The sequence below is a fragment of the Indicator indicator genome, chromosome 18 (assembly GCF_027791375.1).
Source record: "Indicator indicator isolate 239-I01 chromosome 18, UM_Iind_1.1, whole genome shotgun sequence".
In the NCBI taxonomy this organism is placed as follows: Eukaryota; Metazoa; Chordata; class Aves; order Piciformes; family Indicatoridae; genus Indicator; species Indicator indicator.
Genome location: NC_072027.1, coordinates 21,417,160 through 21,442,278, shown reverse-complemented (window position 1 = coordinate 21,442,278; position 25,119 = coordinate 21,417,160). Strand labels below are relative to the sequence as shown.

General features: G+C 57.0%; 2 protein-coding genes across 2 annotated transcripts; one reads left to right on the top strand and one right to left on the bottom strand.

Annotated features, from left to right (window-relative positions):
- Nucleotides 1-204: 204 nt before the first annotated feature.
- SLC4A9 (solute carrier family 4 member 9) lies at nt 205-18,348 on the bottom strand. The gene is made up of 23 exons (XM_054389021.1): nt 18,160-18,348; nt 16,801-16,889; nt 15,503-15,696; nt 13,825-14,158; nt 11,935-12,095; nt 11,573-11,722; nt 11,374-11,435; nt 11,108-11,265; nt 9,292-9,379; nt 8,817-8,968; nt 8,133-8,243; nt 7,746-7,920; nt 7,399-7,532; nt 7,013-7,284; nt 6,047-6,102; nt 5,768-5,950; nt 5,527-5,640; nt 4,753-4,914; nt 4,401-4,579; nt 4,101-4,173; nt 1,741-1,809; nt 775-948; nt 205-444 (listed from the first exon to the last, which is right to left on the bottom strand). Exons 1-23 carry the CDS (start codon nt 18,346-18,348, stop codon nt 205-207), a joined length of 3,519 nt encoding a protein of 1,172 aa, XP_054244996.1.
- HBEGF (heparin binding EGF like growth factor) lies at nt 18,347-24,710 on the top strand. Its single transcript, XM_054389375.1, has 6 exons — nt 18,347-18,389; nt 18,652-18,819; nt 21,129-21,306; nt 23,254-23,409; nt 23,521-23,613; nt 24,694-24,710. The coding sequence occupies exons 1-5, from the start codon at nt 18,347-18,349 to the stop codon at nt 23,591-23,593; spliced, it is 618 nt and encodes a 205-aa protein (XP_054245350.1). The 3' UTR covers nt 23,594-23,613; nt 24,694-24,710.
- Nucleotides 24,711-25,119: the final 409 nt, after the last annotated feature.

Sequence of the window (25,119 nt, the reverse complement as noted above, 5' to 3'; positions counted from 1 at the left end):
GAGCAGGCAGGCTCACCCCGGCTCTGCTTCCTCTGCCCCTTGCCGTGCCCAGCGTCCTGTCTGCCATCCTAATTCACAGAAATACTGATCTCTGGTCCTTGACGGTGCATCAGCTCAGACTGGAGGGAGAAGAGGGAAGCAAGACTGACAACACTGAGCCCTTGCTCCCTCCACCGAGCTGCTCGGTCCCCACCCAGCATAGCCTTAGCTCAGGCCCGGCACAGCCCCCACATCCAAGCATCCCTGGGGATGGCTGTGAAGGAGCACCGCATGCAAGATATCACTTACCTCCTCGCCATTGCATTCCCCCACCTTCTGCTTCCTAGGCTGTCTCCCCTCTGCCTCCTTGCTCACTGTGTCAGGCAGAAGGCTGTCCAGCCAGCTCAAGTCATGCAGGGAGAATATGCACTCCAGCCCCTTCCGGATGCCCACCAGGGCCAGCAGCTGGGGCCAGGGCAAACCATTGATCAGCATCACACAATGCTTGGGAATGGAGGCCAAGGAGCACGCAACATGATCCTTGTCATGTCCCCTCCATCCCTCCAGCACATGCCAGGGAGTGGCAAAGCCATGCTGTGGCCCTGCAGGAACTCCACCAGACCTCGAGGGTCAGAGCATATACCACCTGCCATGGTATGCACCCCCACCCAGAACAGCACGCATGTCCCTTGCCCAGGGCAAATGTTGAGGCTCTGGTGATGCTCAGAGCACCTGTAAGCTGTACCCAAAGCACTGCTCCAAAGCAGTGCCACCCCATTAAAAGTGATGGCATACCATTACTGGGAAAAGAATAGCTGCCATGCTGGACTTGATAACCCAGAGTAGAGCCAGGCAGAGCAGCTGGATGAAGGTGAAGAGGTGTACTTTGTGCAGGGGCACATGGCGAAGGTAGGCGAGGTCTGGCTGGTGCTTGGCTGGCATCAGGAGCAGCCGCACACGGTCCGTGAGCTGTGATAAGATGGACAGTTAGCCACGCACCTCCAGCTTTCAGGGAGCTTCCACTATCCTCCCTGTTGGGACTGGGCCTGGCAGCATGGCTTCTTGCCATCCAGCTCTCCTGCCATCTGTGCTGGCCAGCAGTGTGATGCCTGAGCAGGTGAATTTGTCTGCAAGATCAAGGGTCCTGGTACCACCATCACTCCAGGCCAGGGGAAAAGTTTCCAGGCAGACATCAAGAAAGGACTCAAGCTGGTCTCCTTGAGAGATGACAACCCCTTGACTCCTCCTCCCTGCATGCAGAAAACTGCTGCCAGAGCATAACTTTGGATTCCCTAAGCAGAGGGAGGGAGGTTTCCCAGCCTGCCATCCAAAGCAAGGCAATTGCAAGGGAAGTGTACAGTTTAGAGGGAAAAAATGGGGTAGACATTTCTGGTGTGGGGATTTTTCCCCTCCATGGGTTTCTCAGAAGAAATATTGGCAACACTAGGACCAAAGAAACAACAGGTCCAAGCTCTGCCTGCACCTCCCACTTGAGGATGTCTCTGCAGTTTTGAGAGCAACTTTGGGTTATTTATTGGTCCCTTCACTTCTCCCAAACCACATGATTCACCAGTGCAGAAGTCACTCATGCTCCTCTGCATCCTATTTCTATTCCCCAGAGTCCTTCTATCCTTTCTTTCCTGGGCCTGATGATGTGCCAGACCACGCATGGGCCAGCTGAAATCCAGGATACGCTGCGCAGATGGTGCCTAGAAAACGTCCTGGCCCCCAAAACAGCTCCCACCATCAGCCCCTGCTCACCTGGATGCTGTTGAGTGCCGCCACCCCCATGTGCAGAAAGACCCCATAGAGCACTGGCATCGGGATGTGCTGCAAGACAGCAGGGAAAGGCTCAGCAGTGCACCAATCCCAAGGGGCCTGCACTCACTGGGTGTCCTCTGTCTGGAGGTCTGCACATGTGGCCACAGCCTCTGCTGCCTTCATTTTCACTGCCCAGGTCATTTCGTGGCTTTTGCATATCTTATGCTTTCAAGGGCCAGATGTGCTCCCACCTATGCTGCTCATGCAGGGACATTGCAGTCTTTGGAGGGCAGGAAGGTGCTCTAAGTTTGTTGCCCTCTTTTCCAGCACATGATGGGAGAACAATCCAGGCTGGTGATGGAGAATACAGCTCCAAGCCACTTGGAGATATGGCTTCTGGCTCCGAATCTATAATGCCTGAGGGTTCTGTTTGCCTGATGCACCACATTCCTTTTTACTTCCTCCTATGCAGCCATATGCTGGCTCCTGCCCTCTGCGTTGCCCAGCATGGTTTGGTTTTCTCCAAAGCCTGAGAAGGCAAGGAGGAAGATGGGGGTCAATTGCTGTTCCCCGTGGATCCCACCAGGGCATAAGGACTGCCTGGGGCTGAGTTGGTTTCTCTGGCATCATGCAAGGACTATTGCATGAGAGGGAATATTGATCCACATGCCTGAGGCAGGAGATAACTGCTACTCCTGGGGCTGCTGCAGGTGTGCAAGGGGGATCATATGAAGAGATGGATCCTTGCATGAAGGACCAAAACAGACTCATCCTGAGACTGGAGAGGCAAGAAGCATTGCCCTGGAATAGGCCCCTAAAGCCCACAGACTCCTCTCACTGCCCTGTATCTCACCACCTGCTGCAAAAGGAGGAGGACGAGGCAGGCTCGGTCTCTTTTCTTTCTACCACAAATTCACAGATTGGTTTGGGTTGGAAGGGACCTTCACAGACCATTCAGTCCAACCCCTAGTGCCATGGGCAGGGACATCTTCCACTAGATCAGGTTGCTCAAAGCCCTGTCCAGCCTGACCTTGAACATTTTCAGGGATGGAGCATCCACAGCTCTTCTGGGCAGCCTGTTCCACTGTTATTTTACAACATTTGTTCCTTGTATCCAACTTAGCCCTGTCCTCTGCCAGTTTGAAACTGTTGCCCCTTGTCCTGGGACTACAGGCCCTGGCACAAAGTCTCTCTCCATCTTTCTTTTAGATGCTGAAATGCCTCAGTAAGGTCTCCCCTGGAGCCTTTTCTTCTCCATCCTGAACAATCCCAACTCTCCCCATAACGGAGCTCTCCCAGCCCTCAGACCATTACAGTGACCTCCTCTGGACCCACTCTCACAGGTCCAGCTCTGTCTTGTGCTGGAAACCCCAGAGCTAGGCACCATGCTCCAGGGGATTCTCACCAGAACAGAGCAGAGAGGGACAATTCCCTGCCTTGAGTTACTGACCACACTACTGGTGATGCAGATGGGGAGACACTTGGCTTTCTGGGCTGTGAGTGCACATTGCTGGCTCATGTCCCATTTGCCACCCACCAGTATCCCTTGTCCTTCTCCACAGGGCTGGTCTCAACCGATTCAACCCCCAGTTTGTATTGATATTGGGGGTTGCCATGGCCCAGGTGCAGGACCTCACAGCAGGCCTTGCTGGGCCCCTGTTCTCCGAGACCCCTCTAGGTGGCATCCCATCTCCCGGCACATCCAGCGCGCCGGAGCCTGGCCTCAGTGCGGGTGTGCTGAGGGCACTATCCATGCTAGTGATGAAGATGTAGAATAGTACTGATCCCAGCAAGGACCCTTGAGGGACACCCCCCGTTACTGGTTTGCACTTGGACACTGAGCTGCTGGAACATGGTCATCCAGCCATCTAACAGTCCATTCAGCAAGCCCAGATCTTTCCAGTGCGGAGGCAAGTCAGCATCTTATGGGGGACTGTAGCAAATGCTTTACAAGGTCACTCTCACATGGACCTCCCACCTGCTCCCACAGAATCTTGTGGCCGCGATACAGTGGGGTGGCCTCTGCCTAAGGTGGCAGCAGCAGCAGGGAAGAGCAAACACCAGCAGGCTCAGGCTTGCATGTGATGGTGTGGAGGGTAGAAGTGAGGTGTGTTTGGGGACCGCAGGGGTCCCCAGTGACCACAGGAGGCTGGGCAGCTGACAGCTGCTGTGCCAGCTGTCCTGCAGCACTCCACTCAAACCCTTTGCCCAGCCTCTTCCCAGTCAGCTCCCTGCCTGCCAGGGTTCCCAAGACAGACTGATGGGATGAGGGACAGCATGTCCAGGAACCCCACAGCCTTTCAGGGTACAGCCACCCTCACCTTAGGAAAAAGACCAAAGCCAGCAGCCAGGCTCCCTACCTTGAGAACAGGTGCCATGAAGACAGAGATTCCCATCAGGGTGAAGACAGCCAGGCCAGTCAGCCTCTGCTCCCTGTGGGCAGCAGCCCCTCATGAGCCCACAGCCCCTGCCTGTCCCACCAGCCCCCAAGAGCTCTGCTTGTTTCAGCTTTGATGTCCATGGGGACTGGTGGCATCCCCAGGGAGACACAAGCATCCCCAAAGCCAGGTTCGCCAGCCAGCATAGGCACATCCCTCTCCCTTGGCTCCATAGCCACGGGTAGGGAGCCCCTCGGAGCAGAGTCTAGGCTTCATGGGTACCTGATGCCCAGAAACTCGGGGTGCTCGCCAGGAGCTGAGGCCGCGCTCTCCTTCCTCAGGCTTTCCATATGTGCCAGGGAGATGACGGTGGCTGAGACATACCAAGGGAGGCCAGTGGCAGAATTGACAGCCATCAGGAGGGAGACACAGAGGAGGTCCAGGTGAAAGCCTGCTCCTTTCTGCAATGGGAGAGGCAGTGGGGCTGGGGGCAAGCTGTCTCCTTACAGCATCAGAGGGGTGGCAGTGAGGTCTGCCAGCCTTGCTGGCAAGTTCAGGGTGGTGCTTCTCTTCTGGATATCCTGCTGGCCCATGAGGTCCAGCTGGGACCTGCTCATCCCTGTCCTGCACTGACCTGCAGCTTGTACTCCCTGCGGTTAAGGATGACAGCCGTGATCTGCTGGTCCATGAAAATGAGTATGGTGATGAGGATGGCAGGCACCACAGACACCAAGCAGACCCACCATGGGTTGGCTCTGAAGGGGAAGACGATCCAGCCTCGCTCTGGATTCGTGGGCTGCAGAGAGCAGAAGGGTCACAGCAGCTCCCACCTGCCTACGGGGTCTATGGCATGGCCAGGTGATGGGGCCACCCCCTGAGCCCAGGCAGGAACCCTGTAGGCACCCAGGGATGCTCCATCTGGGCAGGGGAAGAGCATCCTGTCTCAACCTAGGGGCAATCCTGAGCAGTGTGACCCACCAACCACTTACAAGGACACCCCAGCTGTTGTGGAGCCAGTAGGTGGGCATGTGCCCCTGGGAGTGGGTAGAAGAGGTGACAGTGGGCATTGAGGATGGCAAACTCAAAGTGGTGGCAGCAAGCATGGGCTGCTCTGAGGTGCTGCCAGCGCTGCTCCACACCCAGGGTGGGGAGTCCAAGCCCAGACTTGAACCTGTGGCTCTCACTGCAGCATGAGCTGTACCATGACGTGGCTAGTCTGGGACTGGGCCAAGGTGTTTGCAGAGGCTGGCATTAGCTGCAGTTCAACCCCTTCTTGTGTGCTGGGGCATGGCCCATGTGCCCATAGGACTGGAGCTGGCAGTGGGAAGGACAGCAGTGGCACGGCAAGATGGTCACTGCAGGGGACACAGACCACTCCTTGACAGCGTTGTGCCCACCCCACCAGCACCTTGAGCTCACTGGGGATGAGGAGCTTGGGCGTCTCCAGGCCTAGGACAGCATCGACAGCACATGAGATGAGGATGGCAAGGATGACAGCGAAGTCACTCACCAGCTTCCGCACCTACAAATAGAGAGGGCTTGGCCTGGGCTGCCTGGGCTGAAGGCTGCCCCAGGAGCAATCCTGGGTCAAAGTACCTGGAGCCGTCCCCACACTGCTGGGACAGGTGGCCATGCTGAAGGGCTCTCACCCCTGCAGGGAAGTAATGGCTGCTCCTGAAGAGCTTGAGCACAGTACAGGAGAGGAAGGTGCCCCCAAACAGCAGGAAGGAGAAGAGGGTGACATCAGGCACATAGTGGCAGCTAGTCCCCAGGAGGTGTCCACCTTGATCCAAGCACTGGGTCTGGCTCAGGCCAGCCAGGGCAGCAGGAGGCTGTGAGGACAAGGCAGGTGGTGAGGAAGTGTCACACACAGGCACCTCAGGCCCATGCCAGTCCCTGACTTGCCCCTCCAGCAGCAGGAGCTGTACCTGCTGGGGAGCCAGGAGTAAGGGCAGCAGCGTTCCGTTCCCTGCAGAGCTGTGACCTGCAAGAGGATGGGGGTTAGGGTGCCAGCACCATGGGGATGCTCCATCAGGGGTGACTGGCACCGCACTCCCATTCGCATGGTTCCCCAGGGTCTCCCTGAGGGCTCATGGTGCTGTATGGAGCCCCATGGGACCCTTGAGGGCCTGGCACCAGCTGATAGCCAGGGACTCCCCTAAAAAGGGCTTGACAGAGGCACCAGCCACTCAAACACACCATCAGCCCAGCACTGATGCTTTTGGTACACCATGTCCCATTTGCAGGATCAGTGTGGACACATCTTCAGGCCACAGGAAACAACCCCTGAATTACAGGCCAAGCTCGAAATGCTCCTGGCACTGTCCTGCCTGGTACTTGGGCAGTGCTGGGAATCAGGGTTGGATGGATGGATGGATGGATGGATGGATGGATGGATGGAGGATGGGTGGATGGAAGGATGGGTGGATGGATGTAGTGGATGGATGGATGGATGGATGGATGGATGGATGGATGGATGGATGGATGGATGGGATGGATGCATGGATGAATGGAAGGATGGGTGGATGGAAGGATGGGTGGATGGAAGGATGGGTGGATAGATGGATGGGATGGATGCATGGATGGATGGATAGATAGATAGATAGATAGATAGATAGATAGATAGATAGATAGATAGATAGATAGATAGATAGATGGATGGATGGGGTGGATGGATGGATGGATGGATGGATGGATGGATGGATGGATGGATGGATGGATGGATGGGGGTGGGTGTAGAGAAAGGTGCTGATGTGGTCAGGCAGGTGAGAATGGTATTGAGGACTGTCCTCCCTCCAGCACATTCCCTCATCTAGCTGGGTGGCAGGGTCTCAGTAGGGTCCCAGGGCAGCAGTCTCCTGCTCCACACCAGCTCTGCAACTGCTTGGGCTCACCAGGGCTGGACAAGTTGCAGATGCAGCTGTAGACAGTGACGTTGTCCAGCCTGTACTGCCAGTTGATGGGGAAGATGTCTGCGAGGCTCAGCATCTTCTTCAGAGAGTCATAGATGAATATCAAGCTGATGAGGGCACAGAAGCCTTCTTCAGTGAAGCGGGTGAAGTACCGCACCAGGTGGCTGGCCTCAGTGGCCACCAAGACCACACCAAAGAAGGCCACCCAGAGCCCAATCCAGAGGCGAAACTCCAGGTAGTCCAAGTTGTGGTCACTGGTGGGAAGGGTAACCCAAAGCCTCATTAATGACATCCACCTGGCATGATGGTGGCCTGTGCACCAGCCAGGGGAGAGCAGCCCAAGGAACTGTGCCTGGCAGATTACTTACTGGCTGAAGGAGAAGAGGAGGCGCTCAAAGACCAGCACGGGGCCAGTGCTGCTCAGAATGGTCAGAGGCTGGCCAGAAAAGAGGCAGAAGATGGAGCCAGCAAAGGCTGTTCCAAGGAAGCTCTCCAGCACCCCCTGAAATGCAGGAGGAGGGTGCCAGGCACTAGGCACATGGCAGAGACAGGGTTCCCAGGCCTGTCCCCCACAGTGGCACTGCTACAGACAGCTGCCCACATCCCTGTGTTGCAAGGTACAGGTCAGCACTTGGAGACCACAGATGCCAGGGAAGGACACAGGATTTTGGGTGGACCCATGGGCTGGTGTGGGGCAACCTGCATCAGTACCAACCTGCATGTTAGCAGTGGCATCCCCCAGCATGCCCCCAAAGGCAATGGCATTGGTGACTGTTGCCAGGTAGATGTAGAGCACTGTTGAGAGGCACTGGGGGTGCAGGGCATCAGAGAAGTCGCTGCTGTACCATGGCACCTTCCTCTGGATGTCTCGCAGCAGGCCCCCAAAAAGCCTGGGGCAGCAGAGGGAGATGCAGAGCAGGTCCCCAGGTGGCCATCACCCTGAGAGAGTTGCAAGGCAGGGGACCATCCCTTCTCCAGGAGACACCAGCCCAGACTGGTTTGGATGGATGTTGTGGCCCCATGTGCTGGGGAAAGCCAGTGCCCTGTCCCAAATTTGTCATTCCACTGCACCTCCCACCACGTTCTCCTTCCAGTCACCCACCTGCCTGTCCTCTCCAGCTCATCCCCAGAGTGTGAGTGCCTCAGGTTGGCTCTGTCTGCAGCTGCTGCCATGTCTCCATTGCTGTGGGGCTGCCAGTCTGACACAGTGTTCCTATGGCAGACCAGAGCCCGAGACAACAGGCTTCAGGATGGAGGCCTCAGTACTCAGCTGTGTCTAGGAGGACAGGGAGGATAGAAGGGGGACAGGGGTACGAGCAGGGCTGGGAGGACCTTGTATATCCCCTGATAATGAGCGAGAGGAGGAAGATCAGGAGGAGGAGGAGAGATAGGGGATTAGTCTAGATCCTCCTTCAGCAAGCCCTGAAGCCAGCCCTAGGAGGACTGATTTTGGTGGAGAAGCTGAGCAGAACCAGAGGTCTCTTGCTCAGAGGATGAGGTTTACATCCAAGTGTGTTCCCAGCAACTCCTGTCTGAAGCACATGTGCAGCAGTGTTGCTGTCCCTGGCCAGGTGGGACAGCAGAACTAACAGCAGTGGAAATGAAAGCTGTGGTCATCGGCCAGAGCTGCAGAGGGGCTTGGCTGGAGGACCCCACTGGCAAAGGCTGACTCCTGGATGACTTCATCTCCATGGAGATAGAGATTTCAATGCTATAGGCAGAAGTCTTCACCTGGGACCCTGTGGAGGAGCTGGCAGAGGCTGCAGGTGTCCTGCTTCCAGCCTACCTGTGTGGAGACAGTAGGCAGATCGGTGGAGGAATTCGAGCACTGTGATCCCATTTCCCAGGAGGAAGCACAGTCAGCTCATCCAAGAATGCCTTCATCCCTGCAATGAGGTCCTCTCGGCACTCAGCCTGATAGGCAGCCCTTCGGAAATGCTGTGGGAAAAGCCATGATTTAGCTGCCCTGTCCCTGCATTCAGTCACTGGGAGCCTTCCTCCCAGCCTGCATCCATCACCAAGATCCACTCCAGTGCCACAGGTGTGGCACACCCTACCATCCCACCTACACCCTACAGTCCCACCTACATCCTATGCTCCCACCCCAAAACTCTGATTTCTTATTCTGGGAAAGGGAGGCCACCAGCTCACCCCATCCTCTGCTTCCCCACCTTCAGCCTGCAGAGGAGAGGGGCCCCAGAGTCCTCAGCCTAGGCTTTATCCCAGATGCATCCCACCCATGGGTGCTGTACCAGGCTCACCTCATCTGCCAGCAGTGTGGCCATGGCTCTGCCAACCTCATGATAGGCTTTCACTTTGGTTTGGGGACCCAGCAGAATGAAGAGGAACCTGTGGGCAAGAGAGTGCATCTCCTGAGCAGCCCTCTCCACACTGGGGGATGCTTCTCCTGAAGGCGACCATGATGCTGCAAGGATGCTGGGGTGGCAGCTAGGGAGCCCCAGGGAGGCTGTTGCCATGCTAAGGAGTGGCCACACTAAGATGGGGGTTGAAGGCAGAAGACAAGACACATCTACTGCCCACTTCATGGAAGCACCATAATAGATCAAGGAACATCAGGACCCTGACTGGATCACAGGGTCTGCAGAAACCCAAGCTGGGACTGGGAGCAAGAGACAGGACAGAGCAGATGTCCTCAGCAGGGGATGTCTGTGAGGTTGTACTCTGGGATGGAGACAGGGATGGGGTCAGGCTGTGGGAAGGGGTTATCTGTGGGATCAGGGTCTTCACAGGGGCTGTCTTTGGGATTGTGCTTGTGGGAATATTGCTCACAGGCAGGACGCAGGAATGTCAACACTGGGACAGAGAGCTCACCAGCTGCATGGGCAGCAGGTTTGGTAGGACTAAAAAGACACAGGAGGAGATTGGAAACTCTGCCCAAAGTCCTTGAACAGATGGCTAAAATTCTACACCTAAGAGGGTACTGCACTCAACAACTCCAGAGGGACAACCCATCCAGATCTTTAACCAAGCCCTCCACTCTTTTGGGAAACTGGCCAGAGTGGAGTAGTTCCAGGGGTTGTATCCTGAGCAAGACTCCAGAGAGGGGGCAGGGAAACAGCCCAAGCAGGGCTGAAAGTGGCTCGCAGAACTTGCTGCAGCCCTAATGTGGAGCATCAGTACTGGAGTCCTCCCACAGCCTGCTCTGAGCCACCTGGGATTCCTTTCACCCAGGCACCTTCATTAGTGGGAAACTTGGGTGGTCGGTGTTCTTCCCACAGCATAGCCCAGGTGGCCAGCAAAAGGGATGGCACTATGGGAAGGGGATGGCACTATGGGAGGGGGGTGGCACTATGGGAAAGGGATGGGTAGGGACAAGCTCGCCTTTCCCTTCTGTGTAGGGGAGGAAAATACAGCGTGAAGGGTTGTTATGAGTCCCTTGAGACCCACGGGGGCTCCCTGGTAACCTGCCACCCATGTCCCACCGAGTGAGCAGCAGGTGGGTGATGTCCTGCTCCACCCACTTCCTGGAGGCTGAGTGCTCTGGGCAGAGTGACCAGGAGGTGGCAATGTCCCTCCTGATCCCCATCTTCCTCCTCCACACACCCCTTGAGGAAGTCTCAGACCAAGGGGCACATCGACCATTTTTGATTATCGCTTCTCCTCAACCATGAAGAAACATCTCCTGTCCTGCTCCTTTCCCCCTGTGTCAACAGTACTGCAAGAGCCATTTCACCACACAGGGGAGCATGGCAGGGCAAGAGGCTCCTGCAGACCTGTGTCCCTTCCCAGCCATGAGCCCAGATGCTCCAAGGCAGGAAGTGAAGAGCTTCCAGACTCTCCTAAGAAGGAAAGTGAATGCAAAGCCCAGGTAGGGATAACCCAGGGGATGTCCCACTTGGATGCCCAACAGATGCTCCATTCTCAGCCCATCCTGGAATGCTCCTAAAAAAAGCTGAGAAAAGTAGGATGAGAAGCAGCAAATAAAGGTTCTAGGACTGCACCTGGCATTGGATGCCATACCCTTTACTTTTGCCAAGCAAAAGCTTGTCCTGTGCAGGAGGGAGCAGGGGGACAGCAATGCAAGGGGCTGCAGGCCATCGGCCATGCTCCCTTTACCTGCTGGGGAGAGCAACTTCGGCCAGCGAGCCAAGGGCCACCCCTCTCCTGAGGCGGATGAAGGCTGTAAAGGGCTTCTCCAGGAAGTCAACTTCCCCCACTGCAACATGGGCTGCTTCAGCCCCTCGTGGGATCTTCTTCTGGAGTTGGTTTCTCAGCTGAAAGGGAAGGGATGCAGCAGCTGTGCACCTGGGGTGCAGCAACGCTCCAAGTCCAGCTCCATCCTGCCTTACCTACACCTGGAGAGGCTTCTTAGGAGACCTTACCTGCTCCACAAGAGGTGTTTCAGAGAGCTGGGCTCCGGGCTCAGGGCAGCTTTTGGCCTTCCCTGCAGAGAACAGGAGCAAGCAGCACAATGCACTGGCAAATGAATGGCCAGCATGGGCACTGCCTCGAGCCGGTGGCAGCAGGAGGATGCCCAGCAGGAGAGCCCTGTCACCACACAGGGCCAGGTGCCCTGCCTACCTCGGCAGAGAAAGAGGCCACACTCAACAAGGAGCTGCAGCAGGGCTCTGGTGGGCTGGTGCCGTGGCTGGAGCAGCAGGAGGGCTGCCAGGCGCTGCTGTAGCTCGGGCTTCAGCCCCACGCCCTCAGGCTGCCCAGAAAGTGCCTGGTCTGCAACAGGGGTAGGCACAGCCCTGAGTTCTCAGGTTTGCTGCCCAGTGGGGGACTGCCCAGGGAAAAGCCCACGTTGCTGGAGTAGCAAAGAGCTGCCCCAGGTACCCAGCCTCCATGCAGCATTGCTTTTATATAGGGACATCATAGTGACCTGATCCCTCTCTGGTGAACAGCCCACCCCAGGAGGTAATTTTTGCATTCCCTCCTACCAATTATTTCCTTGAAGCTTGATGCATCCAGATCCAGGAGAATAGTTCCTTCCTGCAGGCACACCCTCAGCTGGAAGAGGCTGTGCAGGTGGAGGGCTGGGACGTGGGGTGTACTCCAACGCCTCCCACCATCCTCCACCTTCTCCTCAAACTTCATCCACCTGCCCAGGAAGATGTGCTGGGTCAGCAGCAGGGTAGTCCCTCACCCCATGCCAGGCAGCAGGAGCTGGAGCTTGGGTCCATCTATGAGCTTGACAAGGAGGGGCTTAGGAGGCTCAGAGACGCCTGCAATGGGGCTCATGCAGCAAGGACAGATGGGCAGCCTAAGTTGTCATGTCCTGATTCCTGCTGACCCACATCTCATTCTGATCTCCTGACCAGAGGTCATGGCATCACCAAGTCGTCTGGGTTGGAAGGGACCTTCACAGACCATTCAGTCCAACCCCTAGTGCCATGGGCAGGGACATCTTCCACTAGATCAGGTTGCTCAAAGCCCTGTCCAGCCTGACCTTGAACATTTTCAGGGATGGAGCATCCACAGCTCTTCTGGGCAGCCTGTTCCACTGTTATTTTACAACATTTGTTCCTTGTATCCAACTTAGCCCTGTCCTCTGCCAGTTTGAAACTGTTGCCCCTTGTCCTGGGACTACAGGCCCTGGCACAAAGTCTCTCTCCATCTTTCTTTTAGATGCTGAAATGCCTCAGTAAGGTCTCCCCTGGAGCCTTTTCTTCTCCATCCTGAACAATCCCAACTCTCCCCATAACGGAGCTCTCCCAGCCCTCAGACCATTACAGTGACCTCCTCTGGACCCACTCTCACAGGTCCAGCTCTGTCTTGTGCTGGAAACCCCAGAGCTAGGCACCATGCTCCAGGGGATTCTCACCAGAACAGAGCAGAGAGGGACAATTCCCTGCCTTGAGTTACTGACCACACTACTGGTGATGCAGATGGGGAGACACTTGGCTTTCTGGGCTGTGAGTGCACATTGCTGGCTCATGTCCCATTTGCCACCCACCAGTATCCCTTGTCCTTCTCCACAGGGCTGTTCCAACCCACCCATTCCCAGGCTGTGCTGCGACTAGGGGTGCCCTGGCATTGGCAGTTCTTGCTTGATTCAAAAAAGAAACATCTTGAGCTGTTTGTCATGCTCAGGCCATGCCAGGTATTTTAATACCAGTTGCAGACAGACCTTCCCTTTGTCCCCATCAGTGGGCACACTGCTGTGGGGTGGCTCAACAGCAGAGACCATGCCCCAGCAGACCAGGCTCCTGTCAACAGGCAGCCATGCCAGGGACAAGAGGGCTGGGTGCTGGGGAAAGCTCTTACAGCCACAGCATGGTGGCTTTGTTCCCCCTAGACTGTTTGACCCCTGAGGCAGATACATCATGGTTCCCAGACCTCTGCAGCTCTCATTCCTGCGCCTGCTGAGCTGTGGAGAGGTGGCATGGGGCATGGAAACATCTTAGCCATGCTCCTGCCCCGCAGCAGCACTCAGATGGCCCTGGTTCCTCTCCATTTGGGCCCCATCATCCCTGGCGAAGCCTGCTCTGACCTACCTCCCCAGTCACCTAGATCTGGGGAGCATCAAAGCATTGTCCCAGCCCTGGAGCAGCCACTGGAGCCTTGGACGGGCAGCAAAGGTGGGAGCAGAAGCAGGGAGCACGTCACTACATGTGCACTACCTGACACCCTGTCCTCTCCCCTGAAACAAGTCACTGGGCAGGAGCAGTGTGGGCACCAGTGGGGGTGGAGGGCAGGAAGCAACTCTGCTTCAGGGCTGAAGAACCACTAGGCTTGGGAGCTGCCATGGGTCCCATCAGAGCTGGGCTTTTGAAGGCTGGGCTTCCCAAAGCATAGCCAGGAAGCTTGGCCATTGTGGGCATGCCTACCTGGCTGTCTCTCTCCACTCCAGCCCCGCTGGGGTGCTGAGGAGCTGGTTGAGCTGGATGAAGAGCAGTGGGCAGATGGCATCCTGCTGTTCTTCCTGCTGCAAGATGGCACTGGCTCTCTCGGATGCTGGGGCTGTGCTCAAAGGGAAGATGTTGCAGCCAAAATCCTGGTAGGGAGCTTCAGGGTTGCTTCCCTCTGCTCTGTGCTGTGAGTGGGCATCTGCCACCTGGAGAGCCACACCAGCTGGTCCAGATATGTGGGCTAGCATGGCCACCAGCACCAGCAGCCACAGGCATGCCCTCTGTAGCTGCTGGCTTTCATGGCATCCCGCTCCTGCCACACCTTATAAAAGCTGTGAACCAGTTTAAACTGGTCATAAACCAATACCTGAGAGCCAAGCCCAAAACAACCACCTCAAAACACCAGGACCCTGCAGGCCCCCGTGTGGCCACCTCCTGCCACCCCCCAGCCACTGACCTGGGCCAGAGGCCACGGGACCCCCCTGCCTCCTTCTAGTGACCCACACAGACAAAGGTGCACTGCTGCTCTCAGGTAGTAGCATGTACTGTGTCCAGTTCTGGGCTCCTCAGTCTAGGAAGGACACTGAGATACTTGAATGAGTCCAGAGAAGGGCAACAAGGCTGGTGAGAGGTCTGGAGCACAGCCCTATGAGGAGAAGCAAAGGGAGCTGGGGGTGTTTAGCCTGGAGAAGAGGAGGCTCAGGGGAGACCTTATTGCTGTCTACAACTACCTGAAAGGAGGTTGCAGCCAGGTGGGGGTTGGTTTCTTCTCCCAGGCAACCAGTGACAGAACAGAGGACACAGTCTCAAGCTGCATCAGGGGAAGTTTAGGCTTGAGGTGAGGAGAAAGCTCTTCACATAAGGAGTAATTGGCCTTTGGATGGTGCTGCCCAGGGAGGTGGTGGAGTCACTGTCTCTGGAGGTGTTCAAAAAAATTTGGCTGTGGCACTTGGAGCTATGGTTTAGTTGTCAGGTGGTGTTAGGTAATAGGTTGGACTTGATCTCTGAGGTCTCTTCCAGCATGGTTGATTCTGTGATTCTGTGATGTCCCCATGCCTTCCCCAGGCTTTGGTGTGGGGACAGCAAGGCCACCTCTGGTACCAGCACAAGGGTGCCTATGCCCATGGCAGGAGGGGTGGCACAGCCCTGTGGCAGCTCTTTCTGGAAAAAGGGGATGTGAGGCTGTGTGCTGGGGAAGGATGTGTCACTGCTGAGGAAATCCAGAGTGGGGTAAGAGTGGTCTGTGGGTGCAGGGTTCATGGCAAGGTCATTCCTGTGTCAGGGCTGCAGCCATCCTGGTATGCAGATGTTGCAGTGCATGCAGTGAAGAAGGATGTGGGCACAGCTGAATCACCCTGCCAGGAATGCAGAGATGGCACAGCCGGCACAGTGCTGCCAGCAGAGAGCAGTGCCCTGTACTTGCTATGCCTGCAGCGTGCCCATGGTCACTGTCACCAGGCTTGGCTCTCTCAGCTCCATGCAGCTGGGCTGTGTGCAGTGCAAACACGGAAGCAGGCAGCACAAACACAGGGCCAGCATGGATGGGCTGTACTGGAACCTGCTGGCCTGGACAGGATTCAGCCCTAGGGGTAGTCTGGCACAGGGCCAGACCACGTATAAAGTCACATTTTGGGGCAGTGCAGTGGGATGTTGGTACCTGCCTCACAACAGATGGGCCAGGAGTTGAGGCCAAGGAGCTTCTGGTGCTGGATCCAGGTCTGGTGGAGGTGTGAGGGGCGTCTCTCCCCATCAGCCCCGACATCACCGAGTGCAACAAACTCTCCCTCATACTCATCCTCTGCCCCAGAGTGGACACCCAGGACTTCTTCCAGTCCCACAATCAGCTTCACTCTAGCACCACAAGCTGCCCAAGGGGGCAGCCAAGGGGCCTGCCTCATCTGATCCTCTTGCACAGGCAGGAGGGGTAAAGGCATCAGCCCAGTGGGACTGATGCACAGTGGGAGTTGGGTCACACCAGGGCACCCTGGATGCCAAGGCATCCCCTGGCCGTGTGGCACCAAGTTCAACTTAGGCCACCCCTGGCCCCTTGGAGACCCCAGCTCCTCCTGGAGAGGTGTGGGGTGGGGACAGGAGGTGGCAGACAGAGGGAATCCCAGGGAGAGGTCAGGGGGATGTGAGCTGGAGTCCCTGCCTGGATTCACTGTAGTATGATTCCTCCATGGATACAGGAGGAGAGATCCTGCCCCAAACAAGGGCCTTTGTGCTGGATGGGGGACACACAGTGCAGGGGGGGGCACACGGCTTAGGGTGTAGCATGATGTGTGGAGTCACAGGGCATGGGGGGCCCTGCATGGCCTGTGGGCTCACATGGTGGGATGTGGGCACGTAGAGTGATGGGGATTCATATAGGTTGGTGGGGTCCATGGACGGGGGGCTATTACTTGGGGGGGGTCACAAGGCACTGGAAGTCACACAGCTCTGGGAAGGTTGCATAGCGTGGGGAGGGGTAGTGGGGGTCAGGTCAGAGGTCACACAGCACTGAGATCACCTGGTGTTTAGGAGGTCACAATGCTCGGGGCGGTGTGACATGGCAGGGGGGCTCATGTGGTGTGTGGGGAGATTGCATGGCGTGGCAGGATATGGCGGGGTGGGAGTCAGACAGTGGTGGGGGTCACATCATGGGGCAAGAGCCTATTTAGCCAGCTGTCCCCTGGCTCTGCCATGCCTGCCCTCCTCCAACTCTGAGGGTGGCACAGGCCCACCCCCCCAGCCCCCCCACCTGTGTGAAGCCCTGGGAACTTGGGGGTGGCCTTGGTGGGCTGCCCTGCACCCCTTCCTTGCCCTGTGCCCCATCCTCCTGTCCCCAAAACACCATTACAGTGCCATCCTGAGGGATGGATGTTGCCCACAGGACCAGATCCTGACACCCATCTCTACCTTGGCAGTTGCACTCCCCCCATCCTGTGCTCTCCCAGCTTCACTCCCCACGCTCACGAGGCTGTTTGTTCTTCATGTGCCCAAGGTGGGCGCTGCAGCATGGTGGAGGCGGTGCTCTTGGCTGGGATGAGGATCTCTGGAAGACCCTAGGCAGAAGGACTCATAGGTGAGAGCCAAAGAGCCCTCAAGTGCACCCAAACCTTCCCAGGGGTCTGCCTTCCCTCCTGTGGGGGCTGTCCCAGCATGGCCCCTGGCATGACATGGTGTGCAGCTGGCAGGGGTTGTAGGCAGGGGAGCTGCATGGGGTTGCAGAGACCGTGGCTGGCAGAGACAATGAGGCAGCAGAGGCAGGGCAGCAGCCACCAGGAGGCAGGAAGGAAAGGCAGCTTGCAACCCCATTCCTGTGCCTGCTGCCAGCCCTCTGTGCCTACAGCTGACGTGAGCTGGTGCCTCCCTCTTGCTGTGCCAGGTCAGCCAGCAAATGCTGCCCACACATGCTGTCTGTGCGTGCCCAGCCTCGGGGACGTGGCAGGGAACTGGCAGGGGGAAAATCCCCATGCAGAGGATGCCACGGCATGGGGCTCACAATGACAAAAATCAGGTGTGAGCAAGAAAGTGAGAGGCTGACAGAGCCAGCAGTGTTCCCTGGAGATGCTGCAACAACGGCAGCAACATCTCACCACATTTTGCTGGCCCAAACCGGCAGCCTGGGGGCTTAGGACCTCGAGGAACCAGCAACATGCTGCAGCCAAGCCGAGGGTGAGCCGGGACAAGATTTTGCACTCGGTAGTGCAAGCATCAGCAGTGTGTTCTTGGCTGTCACCTGGGCTGGGGACAAGGCCAAACACAACCAGTGGTTGCTAGAGCACAGAGAAGGGGCCAGAGAAGCACTGGCAGCCCCTAACACAATGGCCACGGGCTGGGATGGAGACAAGGACAGTGGCTGGCTAGGGGATTGCAGAATGAAGCTATGACTGGTCAGGTCCTCCATCGGGGTACAGATGGTCTCTGCCGCCATCTCAGGCGGCCACGACACCACTCTCTCCTTGCCAGCGGCACATGGCAAGAAGTCTGTCCCGTCTTGGGATGTCACCTCATCACCAAGGGCAAGAGGAGGTTTTGAGTCTGAACTGTGAGGTCTTTCCTCTTGCCTGAAGCCTCTCTTCGGGTGCACGTGTCCCTCCCAAAGCCTCCCAAGGCCCCCTTTGTCACTGGTCCCCCAGCCAGTGTGGGCACACGGCGCCCACCCCCCACTGCCTCCGGCCAGTCGGTAGTTTACAGACCAGTCAGGAGTTTCCAGCCCGTTTTCCCGAAGCCCTGTCCTACTCCCATGGCCTTGGCTCAGCCCTGGAGGAAACCCCGGCCAGCCGAGCTGCGCAGCGCTCGGTATCCCAGATGCGGACCAGAGAGTGGTACCGACGCTGGCGGCCCCGTGGCGGGGGAAGCCCTTCCCGGGGGCGGGCGGCCAGGCAGCTCCGCCCCTCTCCACTCCGCCCCGCTGACTTCTACCCGCCGCGGGGCCGGGCCGCTGGGCAGTGGGGCCGGGTCGGGGCCGAGCGGAGCGGGGCTTGGGCAGCGGCCGGGACACGCGTAGCCGCGGGCCATGGACGGGCGGGCGGTGCTGATCCACGCGCTGCTGGCGGCAGGTGCGGGCACGCGTGGGCAGGGGCACCGTGTTCCGGTCCTGGGCAGCTCAACCCCAGCGCCGGGCACGCGTAGGCGAGGGTGATCCTGGACAACGTGGTACACGGTCCCGGTTCCGGGTGGAGGGTCACGGGCAGGGGCAACGCGACCTTGGTCCCAGGCACGGGTAGGGGCAGAGGGAAAAAATCAGTCCCCGTAGCGGTCACGCGTGGGATGTGCCAGGGAGGGTCAGCCTGACCGTGTTTCCTTGTCTTCTTCCCGCAGTGTGCTCGGCGGCAGCAAGCGGTCTGGGCCGGGACGAGCGGCACAACGAGGTGCTGCGAAGGGGCGGTGGGGCGCCGGTCCCAGCCACGGCTCCGCTGCTCGGCCGCAGCCTGGAGAAGGAAGGTGGCGGAGCGGCCTCAGGGGACGATCTCAGCGGGTTGCCGAGAGGTAAGAGCGGGAGAGCCACGTCTGGGGGTTCTGGGAGTGGCGGCTGTCGGTCCCGGAGCGAGTCCTGTGGCAGGCCTGGCAAGGCGGGTTGGGAGTGCTTGGATCCAAAAGGGCGCGGAGAGCCTGGGCTGGGTTCGGCTTAGCCCCGCAGGTACTCCGGTGGCAGCTCCGGTACCGCTTCGGAGGAAGCCGAGGGTCCCCCGATCCCCGGGTCAGGACCAGCCCGTGGGCACTGGCATGGAGCCACCGTGCTGTGGCAGCTCCCGCCCCGTGCCTGGGCTGTGTCCCTGAAGTCCCTGGCACGGGGGTCCCAAGGGCCCCCTGTTCCTCGGCCACGCGAAGGCAGAGCCCTTCCCCGGGAGGCACGGCAGCCCCGGCCCGCGGGTCCCTGCTGCCTCTGGATTGGGGCCGCGATGGCTGCTGACGGGGGCACCGCTGTGACTCAGCCGCCGCCTACACACGGCTGCTCATACCTAGGCAGGGTTAGTCAGCGGCACTCCGGCTCCGGGGGTGGGGGGCACACTGCCGCTCTAATCGGCTCCCTTCCTTGCTCCTCTGCTCCGGTTCCTTGTCCCAAGTACTCTTGTGGAGGTGGGACGGCGGCTCATGGGCAGGCTAGGGAAGGTGACTTGTACCTGTGCCTTGCCCATGTGACTTGCTGGGATCAGTAACCTGGCACCAGGAGGAGATTTCACCCTCCTTTTTTCATGGTCTTTGCTTTTTGGCTGTGACAAAACCCTGCCAAACTGGGCTGATGCCCTGGCATCCAAGGGGACGAAGCTCCCGGGAAACCGGATTACTGTTGATGGAAGAGATGTTCCAGCCCCCTGAGGAGGGGAGCCTGTCCTGGAGCAGATGATATGGCAGGTGTGGGACGACCTTTGCCTGTGGAACAGGCTGAAGGGATGGCAGATGTTTGATTACTTGAGGCTGTGGCCTTCTAGAGCAGTTTCTTGATGCCTTGAGCTGAGCTATGATCACAAAAATCTGACTTTTGTGCTTCCTTCACCTTCCTCTGAGCTGCACCCCTCCGGGGTGCCCAAGCTGAGAGAGAGGGACAGCAGCACCCTGGGCCCACCTGGCCTGGACCAGTTTTCCTACATGCAAGATCTTATCTGGCTGTCCTAAGGGACAGAGTCCTGGGAAGAAGGGGTGGTGAGAGTGGAGATGGCTTGAGGGGATCAGCAGCACAGTGTGTCCTCTGGCTGCCACCAGAAGATAACCTTCGAGGGGAGAGGCAGCCTCTGTGACCAGCCTGGGGCAGAGCCCCAGACCTCACCCAGGCCTGGGAGGGTTCTGCAAGCCACAGAATTTCATGGAGTATCAGTTTCCTCCAGGTGTAGTGTGAAGTAACTTCACTAGGTGTGCAGCCAGTGTGCTGCAGCACCAGGGGCACTGGTTATGTCAGGCAGTGCCTTAAGAAGGAACTGGACAGGTTACAGCTTACCAGGGTAGACTCAGCTGCCCTCTACTCCAGCAGCACAGGGTTCAGTTCCTATTTCCCTGGGCTCATAAGGGTTAGGCACCATGGTTAGGGAAGGGGGGAGCCTGAAAGTCCATCATGGAACAGTGAGTGGTCTCTGGCTTCTCAGCTTCTTGTGTGATCAAGCTGGTGCTGATTCTTTGGGCACCTGCATGTCTTAAAACTACTCCAGTGAAGTTGTTGGGTTTAGTCTGTGTCTAGGAGAACTCCTTAGTGTTCTGGTTCCCCCCCAGCCCATCAGGGAGCTGGCCTTGCACCAAAGCCACTGGTTTCTGAACAGCAATTAAAAAATTCCTTTTTAATTCATGGGAGCGCTGTCCTTAGCATCTCTTTGGCTCTGCAAACCCAAAATTTAAGCCAGACTTGTTCTCTTAATCTTACTTTGGGTGCACAAGTCATCCTTGTACCCCCACAGGAAGGAAAATCCATCAGAGCCATGAATAGGGTCTTACAAAAGACTGTACTCATCAGGGAAGTAAAAGGCAGATAGAGTGGCAATTAGCAGTTTTCTGTGTCCAGTGGAAACTAGTGGCCATAATAGCAACATTTGAGATGTATGAAGTTCTGTTCCCTATTGCGCCTTGTCCTGATTCCTTTCTTTCCTTCAGAACTATTCTTATGAATTGGAAAGGCCATGGTATTTGTGAGAAGCTGAAAAGACAGTAATGGAAAACCCCCTCAGTTCCAGGGCAGGCTGCTGCACAAAAGGCTGTGGGAGGGCCAGGGCCAAGCTGGCTGCAGCGGCCCGAGGGCTGCTGCTCTACCTCCCCTGACTGACACAGAGATGATCTGACTGCTGTTTCCTTCTTATCAAATTATTTTCCAGTTGCTTTCCTGTCAAAGCCTCAAGGCCTGGTTACTCCCAAGAAAAAAGGGAACGGGAATAAAAGAAGAAAAGGCAAAGGGCTGGGGAAGAAGAGGGACCCGTGCCTGCGGAAGTACAAAGATTTCTGTATTCACGGAGAATGCAAATACATCCGCGAGCTGGGAGCTCCCTCCTGCATGTGAGTCGCTGGCGTGTGCTGTGCCGGGGGAGCCTTAGTCACGGTTCCTTCAATTCTCTGGGCCAGGCAGAGGAAGAGCGGAGGAGATATTTTTAGTGCGTGTTCTCTGCTTGTGCTGGGACTGCTCTGACTTGGCCTCTTTCCTTGTGCTTCTTGAGCAATGTCCATCCCCCACCAAAAGCTGTGGATGCAGACGCAGCATCCCCTGCCAGTGAGCTTTGGCTGAGCTGTTTCCTGGAGGCCCATAGTAGTGGGGTTTGGAGGATGGTGAGAAGGGGCTGGGGTCTCACAGCCAAGGGCTTCTGCAGGTCTGGTTTTTAAGACCCCATCCTGACTGTGTAACTCTCTGGCCCCCTGTTCTTTGATGCTTCTAGCACTGACTGAGAGCCTGGGGCTTCTGCAGCTGGTGCAAGCCAGAGGTGCACCTCTGCCACGGCACCAGCAAGGTGGACTGGAGGTGCCATCTTTGGGGACAGTATGCCAAAGCCATGCCCAAGCTGTCCTTTGCCTCCAATGAAAGGACAGGGCTGTGTACTCCCTGGGATGCAGGTGAAGAGCAGGGACTAGACAAGGCAAGCAGAGGAGAAAGCATTTGCCCACTGCCAGGGCACCTGGATCCAGCACCACTACTACAGGAAAGGAAATACCCAGGAGTGCACAGCTGATCCCCGCTGACGTGGGCAGGAGTTGAGCTGGCAGCTATATAAGAGGCTTTGTTCTTTACTATCAATCCTCTGAGCCATCCAGCCCTGTGCCTGGAGTCCAGGAAAGATAATAGCTCCCTAGCTTATGGTGCCCATTGGATCTCATGCTCTGCAATCTGCAGGGATCAGGCTCTGCATAGCTCCTTGAACCGCTTAGTTTCTCTCTGTCTGGAAGCTGTCATGGAGTTGGGGGCTCAGGACTGCCAGCAAGAGATCTCTGCTGGCTCAGCTCGAGCTGGTGTCCCGGCATGATGTGGGATGCAGCACACCCTGCCTGGGACTGGGACGACCAGGTGACCCCTGCCCAGCCTCCTGCCCTTCCCAGATAGATCCATGGGGCTTGGGGAGGACCTGGGACATGGATAAGCAGGAAGGGTCCAGGGACCAGCTGGGACTCTTCATCCTGGTGGCCCATCCTTGGGTGATAGCTCAAGGCTATTGTGGTTTTTAGGAACAGCAGCCAACTGCCCCAGCCCCCTCCTATAATGAGACCTTATTTTGGCTGGTGCCATCTGGTTGTGGGTTCAGGGTCCCCTGGATTGTCACTTCCTTGGCCTGGTCCCCAGGGTGAAGGGTGGGGTGAGGATGCTGCCAGGCTGAGTCCTGCACCTCTGCCTTGTAACCTGCCTTGCTGCTGTGGCTGGGGGGTGATACTGGCATGTAGTGTTGTTGCAAGCTTGAGGGTTGGTGGCACTGGGCATAGCAAGACATGGATATATCTGGTGGCATTGCTGCGCCTTGCCTGGCAGGGAGGGTTGGCAGCCTGGCAGCTCTTATGGGCAGCATTATTTCTGTTATGTGAGTAACCTCCTGAGTCCTCAGAGAGGTGACACCTCGCTGGCTGGCAGTGTTATCCTGCTCCAAGGGAAGTGCTGAGGTCTGGTCCAACTGCCTCTCTGCTCCTTTCTGTGGGACTTCTCACTTCCAGAGGTGGTCTGGGCACCCTGGCTCTAGACTGGGAAGAGCACAGCCCCTGGTGCCTTCTACTGGAGGGAGCTCAACCTTTCTAGGAGCTTTCACTTGGTGCTTGGGGCAGGAGAAAATTAGTTTACCAGTATGAAGGAGGTGATGGTGACATCAGATCTCCCAGCTAAGGGGTAGGTGACCAAGGGGGGTAAGGGCAGGGTGCTGGCTAAGGCCAGGCAAAGAGGCAGCTCCTCTTGTCCCTCCATGCTGGGGAATATGAGGGTCCCAATGACCTTCTGTGCTTGCTCACCACCAACCTTTAAAACTTCTCATGCAGATGCCAGCCAGGATATCATGGAGAGAGATGCCATGGCCTCTTGCTGCCCGTGGAGCACCCCCCCAGCACATATGACCACACCACGGCTCTGGCTGTGGTTGCTGTCATTCTGTCCTCCTTGTGTCTTGTCATCATCGCAGCCCTGCTGATGCTCAAGTGAGTGGGAGGGGGCTGAGCTGTTTGATCCATGTCCTGGGAAGACTCCATGCAGGGGAGGGTGGCAGGGATTTCTCCATACTCTGAACATCTCTTTGCTTGGCCTCACAGGTGTCACAAGAGGGGTGTCTACGACGTAGAAAACGAAGAGAAAATCAAGCTGGGCATCACTGTGAACCACTGAGGATGCCAGGTGCTGGCAAGGTGAGCCCTTAGCTGGGCATGGGGCAGGGTGGGGCTGGTGGGCAACTGAGGGCTCTGCTTGTTCACACTGGCTGGGACTTCTCTGTGAACCCTGTGCCAGAGCCAGGCAGAAGCTGAAGGCAGTTTTGAGACTGGAGAAGCGGCTTGCTGGATTTCTGCCCAAGAGGCTGCCCCGTGGGGTTCTAGCCCTCTTTTCTCCCCTTCCTGTCTAGGTCCCTGACTCCCAGGCTACCATCACCTCCTGCTCTCTAGCTTTAGACTCCTCCTTTGCCGTGTTGTTGAATGCTCTGGGGACATTTAGCAGTAGGGAAGCTGCTTATGGTGTGTTTCTTCTCCCCCCTTATTTTGCTCCCTCTCTGACCCTCTGAGTCATTTCCCCTCCTTAGATATTGCGTCTATTTATATGTATATAAAAAAACCCACCCTTCCTTTTCACTCCCACTCTGCTCCTCACTTGCACCCATATAATGCCTTGCAGCTGGGCATGGGGGGGATCCTGCTGCCAGCCCATGCCATGTTAGTCTGGCTGGATGATAGGGCTGTGCTCTGTCCCAGGGCTGGTCATGTGGCCAGGTACTGGAAAGCTTGCAGATTTCCTCTGGTCTGGTCCAAACCCTGACGTTAGATGTGCCCACACATTACAGCTACTTCTCTTTTCAAACCAAGAAAATTCTTTGTGAGGCTGAAGTAATGCCTTCAAGGAGTTCCTGTTGTGTGGGTAACTTGTGGGTAGCTGCTTATAGGAGCTGAAATTTGGAGATGAGGCTTCAGCACAAGGCTTTTGTCATTGCCCCTTCTGCCCTGGGGATTACCGGGGTGGATGTGACCAGGCAAAAGGTGCTGTGGTCCCTGGAAGGGTATCATGGTGGACATGCCACTCCCTTGGCATCCTGGCTCCCATTTCCCAGGTCCATCTCACCAAGGTGGCAAGTGGCTGCTGCTGCTGTGGTTTCAGTGGCTAAAAGGGACTTTTCTGCCAGGCTTGGTGGGCCAGGCACCTTGGCGCCACCATGCAGGAACCACTCTGTGAGCAGAGCAGCCCAGGACTGTGTTGTAAGCTCTCCTGATGTTCTCTTGCAGGGGCCAGCACTGATGCACTTCTACCTCCATGAAGAGGTGAGAGCCATGGAGCCAGCGCTGTCCTGCAGGCAGCTCAGTAGCCATCTCTGGGCTGAAGCAGGCCTGGGACAGGTGCTGACCAGCCAGCTGGCTGCACAGGCAGAGGCACTCTAGGGACTCTCTGTGCCCTGTGGGGTGTGCAGGGCTCCCCAGCAGCTCTCTGTGCACTGCAGGGTGTGAGGGGCTCCCCAGCAACTCTGTGTGCGCTGCAGTGCATGCTGAGGAACAAACTGTGAAAGAAGACGAGTCCAGGCTCGAGGCTTTCTTAGGTGCAGGAGGGTAACAGTTATTTAACAAGATATTTTTCATTTTAAATTATATATTTATTTTAGATAAACTGTACATAGTATTTATATTTATTGTAAGTCTGGCCCTGCAGTCTTCATG

What these genes read in the sequence shown, in the direction of transcription:
- HBEGF (XM_054389375.1), top strand. Translation starts at nt 18,347, where the DNA reads ATGGACGGGCGGGCGGTGCTGATCCACGCGCTGCTGGCGGCAG. An exon ending in CCACGCGCTGCTGGCGGCAG is followed by an intron (nt 18,390 to 18,651) that starts GTGCGGGCACGC and finishes TTCTTCCCGCAG; the next exon opens with TGTGCTCGGCGGCAGCAAGC. An exon ending in CTGGGAGCTCCCTCCTGCAT is followed by an intron (nt 21,307 to 23,253) that starts GTGAGTCGCTGG and finishes CTTCTCATGCAG; the next exon opens with ATGCCAGCCAGGATATCATG.
- SLC4A9 (XM_054389021.1), bottom strand. Translation starts at nt 18,348, where the DNA reads ATGGCCCGCGGCTACGCGTGTCCCGGCCGCTGCCCAAGCCCCGCTCCG. An exon ending in GAGTGGAGAGAGACAGCCAG is followed by an intron (nt 12,096 to 13,824) that starts GTAGGCATGCCC and finishes CTTCCTGGGCAG; the next exon opens with GTGGATGAAGTTTGAGGAGA. An exon ending in TGCCTACTGTCTCCACACAG is followed by an intron (nt 8,244 to 8,816) that starts GTAGGCTGGAAG and finishes GGTCTGCCATAG; the next exon opens with GAACACTGTGTCAGACTGGC.